Source organism: Azolla caroliniana, unplaced genomic scaffold (assembly GCF_043228905.1).
Source record: "Azolla caroliniana isolate FFs.n. ecotype wild unplaced genomic scaffold, voAzoCaro1.0.p SCAF_9, whole genome shotgun sequence".
Lineage (NCBI taxonomy): Eukaryota > Viridiplantae > Streptophyta > Polypodiopsida > Salviniales > Salviniaceae > Azolla > Azolla caroliniana.
In genome coordinates, this window is record NW_028230444.1 from 21430714 (window position 1) to 21448436 (window position 17723).

Below are 17723 nucleotides of genomic sequence, written 5' to 3' on the forward strand. Positions count from 1 at the left end.
AAAAGCCAAGCAATCCTAAACCTATAAATAAGAGCCGATTCTGGTGAAGAAGGGGAGGAGGGAGAAGGAACGCAGAAGCTCTACTCAATTGGAAGGCAAAAGAAGAAGGATCAACAACATCGAGAGGCATCATCAACAAAGAATCACCTTCTTCTATATTCCACTCTCTTCTTTCCTCCACCTCTCTTCCCCCTTCCTTTATAAATGATCTCTCATTATCATATCAAACCCGTTGTAAAATTGATTCTTATTTTATAAAAGAATCTATTATATTGTAATAAACTAATGCTTGGTTTCACCTACGTGTCTTATATGTTATCATCATTTGTGCTTATTTGTTTGTGTGTCTTGTGACAAGGGAGCGTTTCAGGCTTGCCCATACACCTCTCCTTTCACAAAGGCATTCAAACTTACGTATCTTATATGTTATTGTCATTTGTGCTTATTTGTTTGTGTGTCTTGTGACAAGGGAGCGTTTCGGGCTTGCCCATGCACCTCTCCTTTCACAAAGGCATTCAAACTTACGTATCTTATATGTTATTGTCATTTGTGCTTATTTGTTTGTGTGTCTTGTGACAAGGGAGTGTTTCAGACTTGCCCATGCACCTCTCCTTTCACAATGGCATTCAAACTTATGTATCTTATATGTTATTATCATTTGTGCTTATTTGTTTGTGTGTCTTGTGACAAGGGAGCGTTTCGGGCTTGCCCATGCACCTCTCCTTTCACAAAGGCATTCAAACTTACATGTCTTTTATGTTATTGCCATTTGTGCTTATATGTCTGTGTGTCTTGTGACAAGGGAGCGTTTCGGGCTTGCCCATACACCTCTCCTTTCACAAAGGCTTTCAAACTTTCGTATCTTGCATGTTAGTGTAAATCTTGCTTGTGTGTTCGTGCGACTTGTGGCAAGGGAGCGTTCGGGCTTGCCCATGCACCTCTCCTTTCACAAAAACGTTCGAATATTCGTGCCTTCTTTGTGTAAGCCTTGCTTGTGTTGTGCGTGTGAGCCCTATTTCCTTCCTGTCCATAACCCTAGCGGTTCCGCACATAGTGATGGATTTTCACAACAACGTGGGAGCAAGCGGCAAGCTAAGTGATGTATTGTTTGGCGTCATGTGTTCATGACCACATGCTCGGGTACATTCGAGAAGCTGAGATGCCAAAGGAAGTGCGGGAGAATCTACGGAAGATTTTCGCCGCCAACACAACCGTGAGAAAGCTTCAACTCTGCCAAGAGTTGAACAACATCCAACAAAGGGATATGTCCATCACAAGCTACACCTTGAAGATCAAGGAGCTTTGCGACTCGCTCGTCTTGATATGCATCAATGTGGACGATGATGAGATGGTGCAAATTTGCCTCGGCGGCCTTGCACCACGGTTTGGCGCGATGAGGATTGTCGTAGTAGCACGGGAGAATCCGCCCTCCTTCTTCGATCTTCAATCCATGTTGTTGGTCAAAGAAAACCATGTTTGAACGAGGAGCAACGCCTCGAAAGGCCACATGCTCTACACGTATTCAGATAGAGGAAGAGGACGAGGCCAAGGACCAGGCGGATGAGGCCCGGTTTACGAAAACAACTCTCACTTACGACAACAAGATGGAGGCCATCGAGGAACCTTCGGAAGAAGGGGGAGCCACCATTCCGGTTCGAGCCGACAAACCTCAATCGAATGCGGATATTGCGGCAAAGTTGGCCACCACGAAGAAGAGTGCCGAAAGAAGATGTGTGAGTCAGCTTCCACTAGTCGACAACTCACCAATTACGCCCCCGACTCCGAGTACGACGACTACGGTGGAGTATTCGTAATGAGACAAAGAGCTAATTCTATGTTGGCCTCTACTTCTACTAGTGCCTCCGGTCCGGAAGACTAATGGTTCATTGATTCCAGTGCCTCGAACCATATGACGTCACATCAAGAATGGTTCCGAGAACTTCGAGAGCCGGACCAACCTGGCTATGTCAAAACCGGAGACAACACTACGCACCCGATTCGGCACATCGGCAATGTTCCATTCGGAAAATAAGGTAAGCAAACCTACATTAAAAATGTCTTGCATGTACCAACCATTACGAAGAATTTGGTCTCTGTCGGCCAAATTGTTGAGCAAGGGATGCAAGTATGATTTAATCAAGGCGGTTGCTTCATCAAAAAAGTGGGTTGACTCATCGCGCGCGGACGAAGAGAGGGCTGAATATTCATTCTCGACTCGCACAAGATGAAATCGGCCATGTTCGCAAAAGGCACAAAAACCGAGTTCGACATAGAGTTATGGCACAAGTGGATTGGCCATATCAACCTTCAAAAGCTCAAGGCGATGCAATTGAAAGGAGTCGTCATCGGACTCCTGACCTTCAAAGAGAGAGAGATTGAAGGCGTATGTGCGGCTTGCCAATTTGGCAAGCAACATCAGCATCCATTTCCGAAGGAGAGGAATGTAAGCAAAGGCGTATTCGACGTAATTCATTCCGATGTATGGGGACCGGCTCAAACGGCGACATTCGGCGGATGCCGATACTACGTGACCTTTATCGACAACTTCTCTAGGCACACTTGGATCTACCCGATGGGCAAAAGAGTGAAAATGTTCAGACACTTCCAAAAATTCAAGAGTGGAGTCAAAAAAGCTACGAGTCAACACGTACGATGCCTTCTATTGGATGGAGGCAAAGAATATTTCTCGGATGAGTTTATGACGTATCTTCAAAAAGAAGGTATTCGATGAGAATTTTCGTCTCGACATACGCCCCAATAGAACGGAGTAGCCGAACGCAAGAATTGGCACATCCTTGAAGTGGCACGACCTATGCTTAACGAAAAGCACATGCCGAAATCGTATTGGGCAGAAGCAGCTAACACGACCGTCTATCTCATGAATCGGTGTACGACATCTGGTGTGCATGAACTCATGCCGCACAAGAAGTTTTTCGGAAAGAAGCTGTATCTATCACATGTTTGGATATTCGGTTCCATTGCGTATGTGCACATCCCCGACGAAAAGCGACAAAAGCTCGACCCAAAGTCAGAGAAATGTATCCTCATAGGATACTCACTGGAGCAAAAGGGGTACAAGTGCTATAACCCCTCAACTCAAAAATCTTGAGTAAGTCGAGACCTCGTTTTCGACGAGTCTGCATCTTGGTACGCACTAGAGACAACTTTGACTCCGATTCCGCTAGACTCGGAATCCGCTGAAATAGAGATAGAAGCCAAAGATCGACTCACGCGAGATATCCATTTCAATTGCGCTAAGCGAGTATTACGATACGTGAGCGGCACAATGGATTACAACGTTCTCTACGCATCGGCCACACCAATACGACTCGAAGGGTACTCAAATGCGAACTGGGCAGGCTACAAAGCTGATCAATGATCGACCTCCGGATTTGTCTTCTCGCTCGGTAGCAGAGCAATATCTTGGAAGAGTAAGAAGTAGCCTACCGTCGCACTTTCGAGTACAGAGGCCGAATATAGGGGCGCAACCGTAGCTGCATGTGAAGCCGTATGGCTCAAGAGGATTTTGAAGGATTTGGGCGTTACCATCAAGGATCCGATTCCCATTTACTACGACAACATAAGAAGTATATATTTGGCTCGGAACCCGGTGTTCCACACACGCACAAAGCATATCGAAGTGCACTACCACTTCATTCAAGAGCATGTTCAGGTCGGAGATGTTGATCTTCTACACATCAACACGAATCTTTAGACATTCGACATCTTCACCAAGGCCCTAGGAGTCGACAAGCTTCGACAATTCATGTCAGACCTTGGATTGATGATCCTTGACTTGCCAAGTTTGAGGGGGAGTACAAGCGAGAACCGGATACCATCCGAACCCGGTACGAGCCGAAGTGGACACCGGAGATCATCCGAACCGGATACCAACCGAAGCGAACATCAATCGAAAAGAATTGACCCGAGTTGAGCTTGAGGGGGCGTGTTGAGAATCAAGCTCAACATAGTGCAATGTGTGAACACACCTTTTGAGAATCTATGATTACTCAAAGGTCAAGAGTCACACCACTACTCTCTACACATTAACTATGTGTCATAGAATCATATTCTATGACACATAACAAATGAGTTACATATTCCCCATGACTATGAATCTTCACATTCCCCAAGAGAGAGAGAGAGGTTGTTGTAGTTAGTTAATGAAGAGAGAGGGTACTTGGTTAATTTGCATTCACACCGATTGTCAATCTCTTTTTGATGCGAATGGTCAGGTTATCCTTGCAATTGAGCACAGATTTTGCATGCCCTACATATTTTTGTTTGAAAGGGGTCTTGTTAATAGTGCATAGGCGGAGAGAGAGAGAGAGAGAGAGATTTTATTATCGTCTTCGGAGGTCAAATATGACCTATGAGACCAAAAATATTACATTTCACGTGATACATGTGAAAGTGAGTAGTGACTCTCGATGTTCAAGAACTTTACCAATGAATGTTGCAATCGAGAGTGCACATTGTGGTTGTGAGAGGAATTCATGCAAGGATTGGGCTTGGTTGAAGAAATGTGGAAAGCATGGTCAAATATGATCAAAGGCAGAGCATTGTATCAAAGTGTGATATTCAGACTCGCAAACTTGTTTAAGGTAATGTGTGCATAGCCGACCACTCTCTTCACTTGTGCCCCAACGCCCTGTCTCGCATCGCAATGCATGTGAGCTAAGTCGCATGGAAGCCATGGTTCGAATGGCAGATAACGGTATGGGCTCTAACATGTATCGATGTGTACGATTTCCCTGTTCCGCAATGAATATGGTTTTGTAGTTAGGTGCAACATGTGTAGTATAATGTGTGAAGCGTGAGCCTCCACATTTGTCCTATGTCATGATACATTGGCGTTGCAAAAAAGCCTCATTTACAGAGGAATCTAATGATGCATCATGAAGCAAGTGTCTCGCATCTCATCTACCAAACCATTTTTCTATATCTTGCATCCAACTGGAACACAAAATTTTGCTTTTATGCGTCTTTTGGATCTTTTTGCTTGCTTCCCATGCAATTCTAGGAAGTCGATGTGAGGGAATTTTTTGAACCTTAAGCATGTATTCAACAATTCTTTCCACGGCCATGATCTCAATGGGAAGCGATTCCGTCTCAAGGAGGAGGAGGGTGTAGGGCATTTGTTTCTTAACGTGTAGAAACTTTGTAAGAAAATGTTTTTGGACATTTTCAAACTCTTTCCACATAGATTTAGGGATGCCACCGCCCCATACTTCCACCCCATAGAGAAGAACCAATGTCACCAAAGTGTCGAAAAGATATTTCTTGAGGACCCAACACTTAATATCTCCAAGATTGCATGTGTTCTCAAATGCATAGTATGCTCACATACCTGCCTCTAAGGGGCATGTAGCACATTCATTCCATATATGATTTGAAGGAACTTCAAGGCCAAGATATTTGAAACTTTCCACACATTCAAGTGGCTCATTGTTGTACAAAATGCATGGTTTATCTCTTTTTTGGCTCTTCACAAGCATAATCTTTGTTTTAAAGCTATTGACACTTAATTTAGTATGCATGCAAAATGTTTCCAATGTCTTCATAAGCTTTTGTGCATCTCCTAAAAAGGAATAAAATTCCTTAAATCACGATGCATTGTAAGACTGGATTTGAACAATGCACCTTTAGTTAGGAGTCAATATGTCTATCCACTAGCCCATTAACTCTCCATTCAACTGTCTTTCGGAGACATGGTCGAAAAGTGAGGGTCGAAAGTGGTTGGCCTCACTCTTTCCTTTCGCAACAGGCTATGTTCCCTATTTATTAAGGTAAGTTGCCTCCGTCTCATCGTGAACACCTACAATGTTGTGATTACATTGTTTAGTAATACATTTACTTGGTGGTTTAACGGTCGCCTCTCCAGGAATGGAAGGTAAAAATGTTAGAACTTCTCTTCTATTCAAATCGGAGAATTTATGGAGGAATTTGGGTTTCGAATTCCCAAAAACCACACGATTATATAGCCAAAGAGGACATGTTGCGCCTAAAATCATGCCAAGTGCCGCTGATGTGGCCAAGAGAGAGAGAGAGAGAGAGAGAGAGAGAGAGAGAGAGAGAGAGAGAGAGAGTTTTGGAGGGAATAAGCAAGTTTGCCTTTCAGCTTAACTAAGTGCAACTGTCTGTGCTTCTTGATCTTTGAATCTTGCTAATAGTGCATATCCATTCTTCTAGCTATTTGTATCGTTGTCTGTCTCACACCAACCTACAGATCCTCATCTTTCGCTGCATAATATCTTCCATATTCATCAGGTACAAGAAGTTCAACGATTTTATACAATCGGTCGGCTTCGTAGTCTGAAAACCATTCGATGTTGGGGGTTACATGGAACGTGGCATTGGAATCCAGTAACCACGTCCACGCATCTTGTGCATTGTATAGGATCTCACCGGTCAACGAGTCTTCCGAGCAGAGTGAGACGACTTTCACATTTGAAACCGGAACCGATAACCGAAGCCAACCTAGATACCAGTAGGATGAAAAGCCGACTTTCTAGCAATCAGAAGTTGAGCTTGAAGGGGTGTGTTGAGAATCAAACTCAGTTTCCCTATGGTGTGAACACACTTTAAGAATATTCAAGTGTGTGAACCCCCCACTACCATGTAACATAGCTAATGTGTCATAAGAATTAACTTCTATGACACATAGTTAATAGGTAGGTAGTTAAGTCCCCACCTCTTTCCCAAGAGGTAATAAGAAAGTGTAGAGAGAATGTGACTATATAAGCACCTTCTCCTCTCCTTTGTAATGAGTTGATTGTTATTTTCTTGTGAATACAATTTTCTTATTTTTTGTCTATTATGTGTCGACTATTTCTCTCCCTCACACACACACACACACACACACACACACACACACACACACACACACACACACACACATCTATTTTGTTGCATAGAATGATACGTTTGATTCTTTACACCACTATCTTGCCGAAAGTGGGAGTTGTTTTCATGGGATGGACCTCTACCGTTTCGTCCTTGTCTAAATCGACCTCTTCTTGCGCGATTGTGTTGTCTACCTCTGTCCGAGTGTGAGTAGAGCATGTGCCCTTCCGATGCAATGCTCGTTGTTAGGACATGGTTCTCTTCGACCAACAACATTGATTGAATGTCGAAGAAGGAAGCAAGATTCTCCCTTGCTAGGACAACGGTCCACATGGTGCCGAATCGTGGTGTTAGGCCGCCAAGGCATATTTGCACCACCTTTTCATCATCAACATTGGCGTTTATTGAGCAGAGTGAGTCGTATAGCTCCTTGATCTTCAAGGTATAGCTTGTGATCGACGTGTCTCTTTGTTGGAGATTATTCAACTCTTGACGGAGTAGAAGCTTTCTTGTGGTTGTATTGGCCACAAAGATTTTCTCGAGATTTTCCCAAGCATCCTTCGGCGTCTTGGCTTCTCGAATGTAGTCGAGCATGTGGTCGTGAACACATGACGCCAGGCAATACAACACGTGATGTGTCGCTTGCTCCCATGTTGGGCAGTCAATGTGTATTGGGTTGGGTTTCATTTCTTGAGCTCCTTCAATGTAACTCCAATAGTCTTGGGCGACAAGAAAAGAGAGTCGATACGAGGTAGGCAGAAAAACCAGAAAACTATATTTCACAAGAATGATAACCGGCGTTTTACAAAGGAGAGGAGAATGTGCTTATATAGTCACCTTCTCTCTACGCTCGCTTACTAAAACTACCTCTCGGGAAAGGGATGAAACCTTAACAACCTCATAAGTATGTGTCATAGGAGCTACGTCTATGACACATTACTTAATTGTTACATAGTAGTGGTGTGTTTACACACTAGTGGAAGTTGAGTTTGATTCTCAACTCTATATACTCAATTCACTCCTTGTACCTATCATATCCACTCCTATGATTCTCTATACTCAATTCACTCCTTATACCTATCTTATCCATACCTATGATTCTCTGTGCTCAATAATTCAGTATATGAATCTGAGGGAAGTTCAATCATCTATGATCCCTTGTCTATTGGGAGGAGGAATGGTTTCAAAATAGGGGGTTCACAATTATTTCCTCAGTTGATTGATCTTCATGTATCCAAAGCACAAGGGAATTAATCAACAAGAGAGTATTATCTACAATATGAACAAGTTCTAGTACCACTTATATTAGGAAATAATGTCACTGTTCCATCTTCGCTACATCCCATTATTATACGTGGTTGTGTAATCCATGGTGACCAACAGATTGGTGTGGTGGATGCCAATCCTCTACAAATGATTAGGAAGTTCTAATACCACTTATTAGGAAACAAAGTTGTTGTTCCACATTAACGATATCCCATGTTATTGTACATGGCGGTGTAGTCCATGCTAACCAAGAAATTAGTGTTAGATGTTAATCCTCTAGAAATTTGAGATTGGCAATATTCCATGTGGCTCAAATGATGCATCTAATGTTGGATAATTATAATTTTCCTAGGCTACAAATGACGAACATAGGAATCCATGTACCAAACAATTTCTCAAATGAAGAGATCATCCATATAGGTGCAACAATGTTCATAGTCGATCCAAAGTGTGCATCCTCAAAATGATGTCCTTTTCATTTACATAATATAATATATCCTAAACAAGTAACAAGACATGAGTAGAAAATGGTGTAAGCATGCAATAGAAGATGTGGGGTACGACCATGTATGACAACGAAAAACAAATGGTCCTCGAAGAAGCTTATGGAGGAACAACGACCAGACATTATTTAGGGAAAGGACCCCTAATGATGCAAGGCAAAGTGAAGTGGGGTGTCTTATTGTCTAGAAAAACACCCATAACAAGGCAAGTGATCATGTCAAGGATTAAGATTGGGTGGGATAATAGAAAGGGTGTGGATGCTCCAACAGACCATAGTTTTGCAAGAACCATTTTGAAGCCTTAAGTGTTGAGGTATACACCCACACACGCACACCCACACACACACGCACACACACACATAAAGGGGAGCCTTCGACGTTGACATATACAAAGGGAACTAGCAACCACTTTCATTGGGACATTTGGAGACGCGATCAAGACTCTATCGGTGAGGTTAAACTCTCTACATCATATCCATTATTTCAACAACCAAGGTATAACACATGGTAATATTTAGTGAAATGGGATACTGATGATATTTTATGTTTCTCTTGAACTTTGCTCGAGATGGTCGGTGTGGTTAAGAACTCCTAATCCATTATTCTCCTTAGCCAAAGGCTCCATGTTTACCTAAAAATGTCAACAAGTTTGTCTGTGTTGCATATATGATTGAATGGTTGTATGTGTGTGTGTATTATGGTTGTATGAACGTATGTGTGTGTACGAATGAATGCATGCATGTGTATGATAAAATGAATGTGGGTGTATGAAGTTATGAATGTGTAAAAATATACGAATAAATATATGTGTACGAATCTGAGTATGATTTAATGAATTTGTATAAACAAGAAACACTCGATGTTTGTCAACAAGTCATTTAACGACGTACTCTAGCAGGGAAAGGTTAGTAAATTTTGGTAGGTTTCGGCAAGGGACACACATTTATTGCATTGTTTAACGATCGATGCCTTTAATGAAAACAAGGCACGATGCTATGTTAGTGTGGTGAAACGAGCTGATAAGGAAGTTTAATACATGCATCTCAACGGCCTTGGGCAGATGGGACATGAACGCAGATTTCCGTGATTTTGTAATGGATGGTTCATCTACTTTATATCTGGGTATGATCAGTATTCATTGTCATCAACGCGCTTTGCTAAATGTATGTATGTATATGTATGGTGATTCATCGGCCGAGATAAGGAGTTATGCAAGACAAACCGATGATGATGTGCGATTGACGTTGGATCTTGCATACTACTAGCATAAGGATCAAAGTCTCCACGTTCCGTGTGTGAGAGAGGACGGGAAGGTTATAAACTTATAAGGTTAAAAGTAAGTAGTAGAGAGAGAGAGGGAGGGGCATTTATATCTATTTATCCCACATATGGAAGCCTGCTTAGGTGCAGCCTATAAGTATGGAAGCAGAAGCTCTTACCAAATTATACCTTTCTTGGCCTTTTGGCTAAGATCAAGTGTAGTATCTGTTCTTATCAGTTTAATATCTGATACGTGGTCTATAAGGCCACATGATATTAACCTAATTTCTTTCATGGGGGCAGCACCCGCTTGAGGCAGCTTGCTGTCTCTGGGAGCTGCGTGCGTCGCCTCGGTATAGCACTGACGCCGAGGTCATACAGGCGCGCCCCCCCAACTACAATTTATTGGAAATCCTCCACTCTTCTTGGGAAGGAAGAATAAAATGTATGGTAGTATCTGCTGCAGACATTGGAAGTCATTTTGCGACTAATTCGAAAGTGGTATGTGACAGAAGTGCCGCTTGCAGGTGAACTTCTTGAGTGGAAAACTTGCATGTTGTCGGATCTGAATTATAGTCATGCATATGACTAAACACACGGATCTGAATTATAGTCATGCATATGACTAAGCACACGGATCTGAATTATAGTCATATGCATATGACTAAACAAGCAGTGTACACATTCCAACTAGTTACAGGGGGGATTAGATGGATGTGGACGACATGAGTGGAGGCGACGAATGGGAAAGTAAGTTACTGAGGGGTGGGGGTGGGGGGCATGGTCGGTTGCAGGAACAGATTATTGTAATGCATATACATATATATATATATATATATATATATATATACATGGCAAGGGGATATATGATGGATGTGCACATGGAAAATACCTCCATATGTGCATTGTGCTGAGACAACCTATGTCCGATTCACGCGGCAAAAGGTGAAACTAGATTTCACAGTCAAACGCTCTCTCTATTCTCTGGATGGGCCACTAATGCCGCGCTTGTCATGGGCGTGCCCAGAAAATGGAAATAATATGCACGACTCGGAGAACAAATCAATGGCCAATGTAGGGCTGGTACAAGATTTAACTTCCCGTTAGCCTACTCACGATTCTCTTTGCACTTACTTCCTTTTGGAGGATGTGCCTTGACAGTCTAATCGTTTACAAGCACACACAGTAAGCTCCACCCAAACTTCCCCATATATATATTAACAATAAATCCACATTTCAGGAGGATTTGCAAAGACCAGCAGCTTACTAGTTAAGTTTTTGATTGGAGAAATTTTGAAAGGGGCCGCGCGAACGCGAGCCCCCGCTACCACAAATTATGACGTGCACTCTCCCACATTGGGGAGATGCTAGGGCAAACAGCCCCTTCCGGCAGTGCAATGGAGGCGCCGGCCCTAAGCCATTGGCCTTGGTGATCACCGATAGACCACGCCCAGGTAAGTATGTTCAGCCGCTGCTCACAACCCTCTATTTATAGCTCCCTTCCTCTCCGTCCTCTCTATGTGGGACAAACACTGACACATTACACTCTCATCTACACCTACACTTTTCCATTTCTGCTCTTTTTGAATGCATCTACATACATATTCATTCGCCCATCATGACACACGCACGCACGCACGCACGCACGCACGCACGCACGCACGCACTACCACTACCACTACCACTACCACTAACCATCCCATCATGCTTCTATCATTGCACCATTTATGATATATACGTAATGTGGTTTTGCCGACATACTTTGCAGCTGCTTAAGATGCAATACAAAGCGCAACGGAACTAGTTGGGACCCACTCACTACCGTTGCACATTACTCAAATGTTGCAAACAACGTTGGACAATTTGTCTAGGCTAGAAATGGGGGAAATAGGACTTCTGTACCAAATGTCTCTCGAATGAAGAGACAATCTATAATATATATATATATATATATCAGTGAAAAATGTTCACAATCTATAATCCAAATAGTTGGATCCTCAAAATGACTTCATTTTTACATCAATCCGAAAGGGCTCACATAATATGAGTAGGAAACGTTGTTGGTATGGAATCAAAAGTGTTAGGGACAACCATATTAAATAAGCCATGAAACAAATGGTACTCAAACAAGCCATGAAGGAGAATAACAAGCACATGTTTGTGCCAAGGGAAAGGACATTACACTTGCTTCTCTACAAAAATGCAAATATTCTTAACTATACATGTGATAAGTTTCAATTATTGGGTCAAACAATAGAACAGAGTTTGGACGCTCCATCAAATCATAGTTTTGCTCAAACCATTTCGGATCCTTAGGTGTTGAATATAAAGGGGACTACCTATCCCAATTCCTTACAACATCTTGAGATGCTATGGAGACTCTGTTGGCGAGGCTATTATGCTCACTTCTTCCATTTCGTTATTCCAACAACCAAGTCATAGCATAAAGGTAGTATTCGCCAATATGGGACACTAGTGATACTTTATGTTTGTCTCTCGTCCCTCGCTTGGGGTGGTCGATATGGTTAAGAACTCCTATTCCATTCTTCTTGTTCATCTCTTGCTCTTTGCTCATTGTGAGTTTGATACGGAATAGTTGGTAAAACATATATCAATATATTCATATATGCGTGTGTATAAAGGAATAGTTGTAGATCAAGATCAAATCGCAATGCCGTCGAAAGAATAAGGATTTCCACCTCTCTAGTCTAATATTTCCTTGACTCAAAGTTCCTCGAGCCTATATTTGTGGAAGAGCTATTTCTTGAAAGATATGATTACACGAGGCAATTGTTGGGAAGCCTGGATCCCTCCGGATAGGATCGGATCCAATGTGAACCAGAAGTAGCCCGAAAGTTACATGAGTACCAGAGGTATCCGGATTTGGATCCAATGCGCCTGTTGAGGCCATACTTGTAAATAGGCTGAAAGTTATATGAGTATAAATAACTAGGGCAAAACTTATTGTATAGAGTAGTGAGTTGGTTAGTAGTTATCTCTATACAGAGAGACATAAAGCTTTTCTATTGTAACCACCAGTTGGCGAAGACAGAGCTCGAGGTCATTGCCTCTGAGTCTCGCATTGTTGTACCTCTCACCTATAGTGATCCACTTCAGCTACTACAATTTCATTTCGTGTGGTCACCGGCAAAGATCATTTCGCCTTCGTCGTCGCCCGCTAAACGTTGCACACCACCACATTACCACCGCTTACACATCAATCCACCGCACTGTTGATTCTAGTTCGGGTGCGTCTTCGACAACAAAGAACAACCCGAGAATAAACCTAAAACAGCTAATTCATCTCCACCATAACCACTAGCAGATAGAGGCCCGATGCTTGTCCGCGCCTGTGTGACAAGCACATCGCAACGTTTGGCACGTGTGTCACGCGCCACGCGACATCTATTTGGTGAACCCGACGTGAACAACACAAGGTGGTAATGGAGGCAACACGAATGATGGATGTGGTCTTGCTTGCTTACGACTTAGAGGAGTCGATTAGAATAGAAGGTGGTCCAAGGCTCTTAATCCTTCCATTTGTAAGGAAGGCCATTGAAATGTTGTTGCATGATGATAAGGATAGAGCATAGTATGAACCATGCGTACCATTCGTGCATTCGTGTTCGAGAATGATTCAATCATTCGAGAATGATAAACACTCTCGAAGAATGATAAATACCATACTTTTGGATAAATGGTTTACTATAAGGTAAACATTTTTTCACGGAAAAAAATTTTAAAAAATTGCAAAAAAAAAACATATTACCTTCTTAATAACAATATGCTTTTTTTCGTAAATTCTAATAACAACTACCCAAAATGCCTAGTCTCCAAAAAAATCCTCAATGAGGTGTTACATCAAAACGAGCATTCCTAATCTTCATTCAAGGTGATATCATCATCTTCAAAATCATCATCCTCAAAATCATCATCCTCATCTTGTGCATTATCATCAAGATAAGACATCACATTGGTGAGGCTCTCATTTTCATCAACTTCTTGTGCTTCTTGTTCACTTTGCAACACCAATAATCGTTCTTCATCATTTTCTTTCTCTATCATGTCAATAGTAACCTCAATAGGATTGAAAACTCTTTCTTTAATCCTCTTAAGAATACGAAGATTTGTGTGCAAAAAAACCAATTTTTGCACATGATTTGAACTCAATCTATTTCTCCTTTTAGTATGTATTAATGAAAATGTACTCCAATTCCTTTCACAAGACGATGCACTTGTACCTTGAGATAACACTCTAATTGCAAGTTTCTTCAAATTGGGTGTGCTTGCTCCAAACGTTTCCCACCATTTGATTGGTGTGCTTAATCTATTAGCATCCTTTGCAAATGGAACTTGAAACAAAGCTGATGCTTGTTTTCTATATGCATAAAACTCATCTAACAAAGCATTTTGTAAAACTAAATTACCACTAGCATAAAGCATGACTGTTTTCATCCAGCCCATTTGTAAATCATGATCTATTTCTTGATCATTTGCTGTCCATAATGGATGCAAGACATATCCCGTTGCATGCAATGGCGATTCCAACATTGTTAGTCTATGTATGCAACACTCTTTTATTTCATCAAGGTTCATAGGATCAATATCTGTCATATTGTTTATCTCCATCAACATTTGTTGTTTAAATTGATAAATCAATCCCATTGTAGCACCTTCCCTGTCAGCCAAACGAAGAAGCTTTAAAATTGGTTTGCATACCTTCACAATCATCTTTACATCTGCCCAAAAGTTAGCATCCAATACAATTGAAACCATCTCTTCTGCTTTCTTTGTTTTGGCACCATTCCATTTGCACCATTGTTCACTAACCACCATTCTTCTCAAACCACCATAAACTTTATCATCCAACAAATTGGATAACACAATAAAACTGTAAGAAAACCTAGTCGTAGAAGGTTTAAGCAAGTCTTTTCCACTAAACTTGCGAAACATGGCCAAAACATATTGCTTTCTAGTTATGAAACCACTAATCTTCATAGCTGATCGCAAAATGGCATCAATCCAAGCACATTTGGCAATATCCTCCAACAACAAATCAACACAATGGCATGTGCATCTAGTGTAAATTATAGATGGCCACTCCTTTTCTATCATATGTCCCGCAACCACACAATTTGCAGCATTATCCATACAAACTTGAACTACATTTGATGGTCCAACTTCAAGAATAACATCCTTCAAAAGTTTAAATATGTATTCACCTGTCTTGACATGACCACTTGTATCTATTGATTTCAAAAACATTGTGCCATGTAGTGAAGAAGCTAAAACATTAATAATTGGTCTATTTCTAGTGTCTGACCAACCATCGCTAACAATAGTGCATCCATATGTCTTCCAACTCTCTTTCAACAATATAAGATCACGCTCAACATTTACAACTTCTCCATTAAGATATTTTTTACACAATTGATAAGCAGAAGGTGCTTTAAACGAAGGGCCCACTTTTGAAACAGCCATAAGCATATCATGGAAAAATGAGCTTTCCACTTTCCGATGTGCAATATCTTCCGCATAAAAAAATCTTGCAATAGCCTCTTCTGCTTGTTTCCTCAATGCCAATTCAAAAGACATTGGGAGTGAGCCACTCGTCTTTGTTTTTTGCTTTTTAGTAGCCATTTTATTCATTGAAATGGAACTAGAAATAGAGGCATCTGTAGACACATCTGCATTAGCATTAACAATAGTAATATTATTTGCATCTTTTTGTACATCTGAATTCAAGTGATCATTTCCATGAACCATTGCATTTTTGAATTGATTCCTCACGGTATCGCTTGCTTTTGTGCATTTTTCTACACCTTGTCCTCTTATTCCCAATATATGGGCTCTAATTTGATGAGGACCACCAACAAAGACATGATTACAATATTTGCATTTCATCAAATGCGTTCCTTTTGCATTCTTTACTTGAATTAGAACATGTTCCCACTCCAGGCCTTTTTGTCTACCCATTAGTTCCTAAATTAATGTAAAACGTAAATATCAAAATCTATTTATTGTAATTTTGTCATTTCAGAAATTTCATCACAAAAATTTCTGAAATTTCTATGATGAAATTTCAGACATTTCATCACAAAAATTTCAGACATTACATCACAAAAATTTCAGTGATGAAATTTCATCACAGAAATTTCAGAAATTTCAATCATCACAGAAATTTCAGAAATTTCAATCATCACTGAAATTTCAGAAATTTTGATTGAAATTTCATCACGAAATTTCTGAAAGATGAAATTTCATCACAGAAATTTCTGAAATTTCATGATGAAATTTCATCACAGAAATTTCACGATGAAATTTCATCACAGAAATTTCAGAAATTTCAATCATCATTGAAATTTCGTTGATGAAATTTCATCACAGAAATTTCTGTGATGAAATTTCTAAAATTTCGTGATGAAATTTCTGATTTTTTAGCACAGAAATTTCTGATTTTTCAGCACAGAAATTTCATCACTGAAATTAAAACCATATTTCTACACTAAATATACCTGAAGGTTGAATGCACTCTGCAGAATCGCAAATCGTTTGAGGCTAGGTTGTAGAGGAGAAGAGAGCGTAACGTTAGTGCAGAGGAAAAGGGAGAAAAGAGGGAAAATTTGAAAAAAATTGAAAAAAAATGAAAAAAAAATGAAAAAAATGAAAAAAAACACACACACGAATATCTGCATATCATTCGTGTTCGTTTTCCAAGGTATGAAAACGAATGATATGGCAGACGAACACGAATTTTACGTACTATGGGATAGAGCGATGGAGTATCTCAAGCTGGCAAGGAAAGTCAAAAGACTATATCAAGAAGTCTCAGATTGGTACGAAGCGGTTATGACGTCAAGATTCGGGCCTCAACCTTTTCATGGTTTACTCAACGATGACGAAGATGAAGATGATGAAGATGATTGCGATTATTGTCATGAAGAGACTTTCAATGAAGAATGTGGACTTGTAAGGAAAGATGGAGATATTCGAGGATGCGGTTGTGAAGAGAGACACAACAAAGAACGTTGGCTCAAGAGGGAAGATCAAGATATTCGAGGACGTGATCATGAAAAGACATACGACAAAGAACATGGGATCAATACAAAAGATCAAGATATTCGAGGATGTGATCGTGAAGAGACATGCGATGAAGAACAAGGGCTCAAAACAGAAGAACGAGATATTCAAGGATGCAGTCATGAAGAAGAACGTGGGCTTGACAAGAGAGATCGACATGCCTATGGTCATTACGAGGATCGTTGCAAACTCGACAAAAGAGAAACATGTGACGAAGAACACGATCTTGAAGGGAGAGATTGTGATTGTCATCACGAAGATAATTGCAAACTCAAGAGAAGAGAGAGATGCATTGAAGAAGGATACAATAATGAAGAGAGATGCGATGAAGAATGTGGGCTCAAGAGGGAAGATCGAGAAGGATGCGATCATGAAGAGACATGCACTGAAGAAAGTGGACCAGAGGGGAAAGACCAAGATACTCAAGGATGCAGTCATGAAGAGACATGTGACAAAGAACGTGGGCTTGAGGAGAAAGATCAAGATCTACACAGTTATGATAAAGACAAAGATCATTACAAACTCACAAAGAGTGCTCGAGATCTACAAGGTTATGATCGTGGCAAAGATTACTATAAACTTAAGAGGAGAAACCAAGGTCGAGCTCTTCATGGTTGTGCTACACTCGAAAGTCGTGATGGTGAGAGAAGTTGGAATCTAGACTCTCATGGTTTAAATTGTGATGACGAGTCTGATAGGTTTAATGAGGGCCTCAAACAAGAGGAGAAGTTAGGAAGAGACGAAAACTTTACATTTAAACGTGATGAC

The 17723-nt window shown here is 40.9% G+C and overlaps 1 protein-coding gene and 2 non-coding genes across 3 annotated transcripts; 1 reads left to right on the top strand and 2 right to left on the bottom strand.

The window, feature by feature from the left end:
* Window positions 1-10060: 10060 nt before the first annotated feature.
* On the top strand, window positions 10061-10267 carry LOC147860597 (U2 spliceosomal RNA). The gene has a single exon (XR_015530294.1). It is a non-coding gene; the product is annotated as a U2 spliceosomal RNA (small nuclear RNA).
* A 904-nt stretch (window positions 10268-11171) lies between these two features.
* Window positions 11172-11337, bottom strand: LOC147860598 (U1 spliceosomal RNA). Its single transcript, XR_015530282.1, has one exon. It is a non-coding gene; the product is annotated as a U1 spliceosomal RNA (small nuclear RNA).
* A 2401-nt stretch (window positions 11338-13738) lies between these two features.
* Window positions 13739-15851, bottom strand: LOC147860599 (uncharacterized). The gene has a single exon (XM_087324123.1). It carries the CDS (start codon window positions 15849-15851, stop codon window positions 13752-13754), a length of 2100 nt encoding a protein of 699 aa, XP_087180249.1. The 3' UTR covers window positions 13739-13751.
* Between the last annotated feature and the right edge of the window lie 1872 nt (window positions 15852-17723).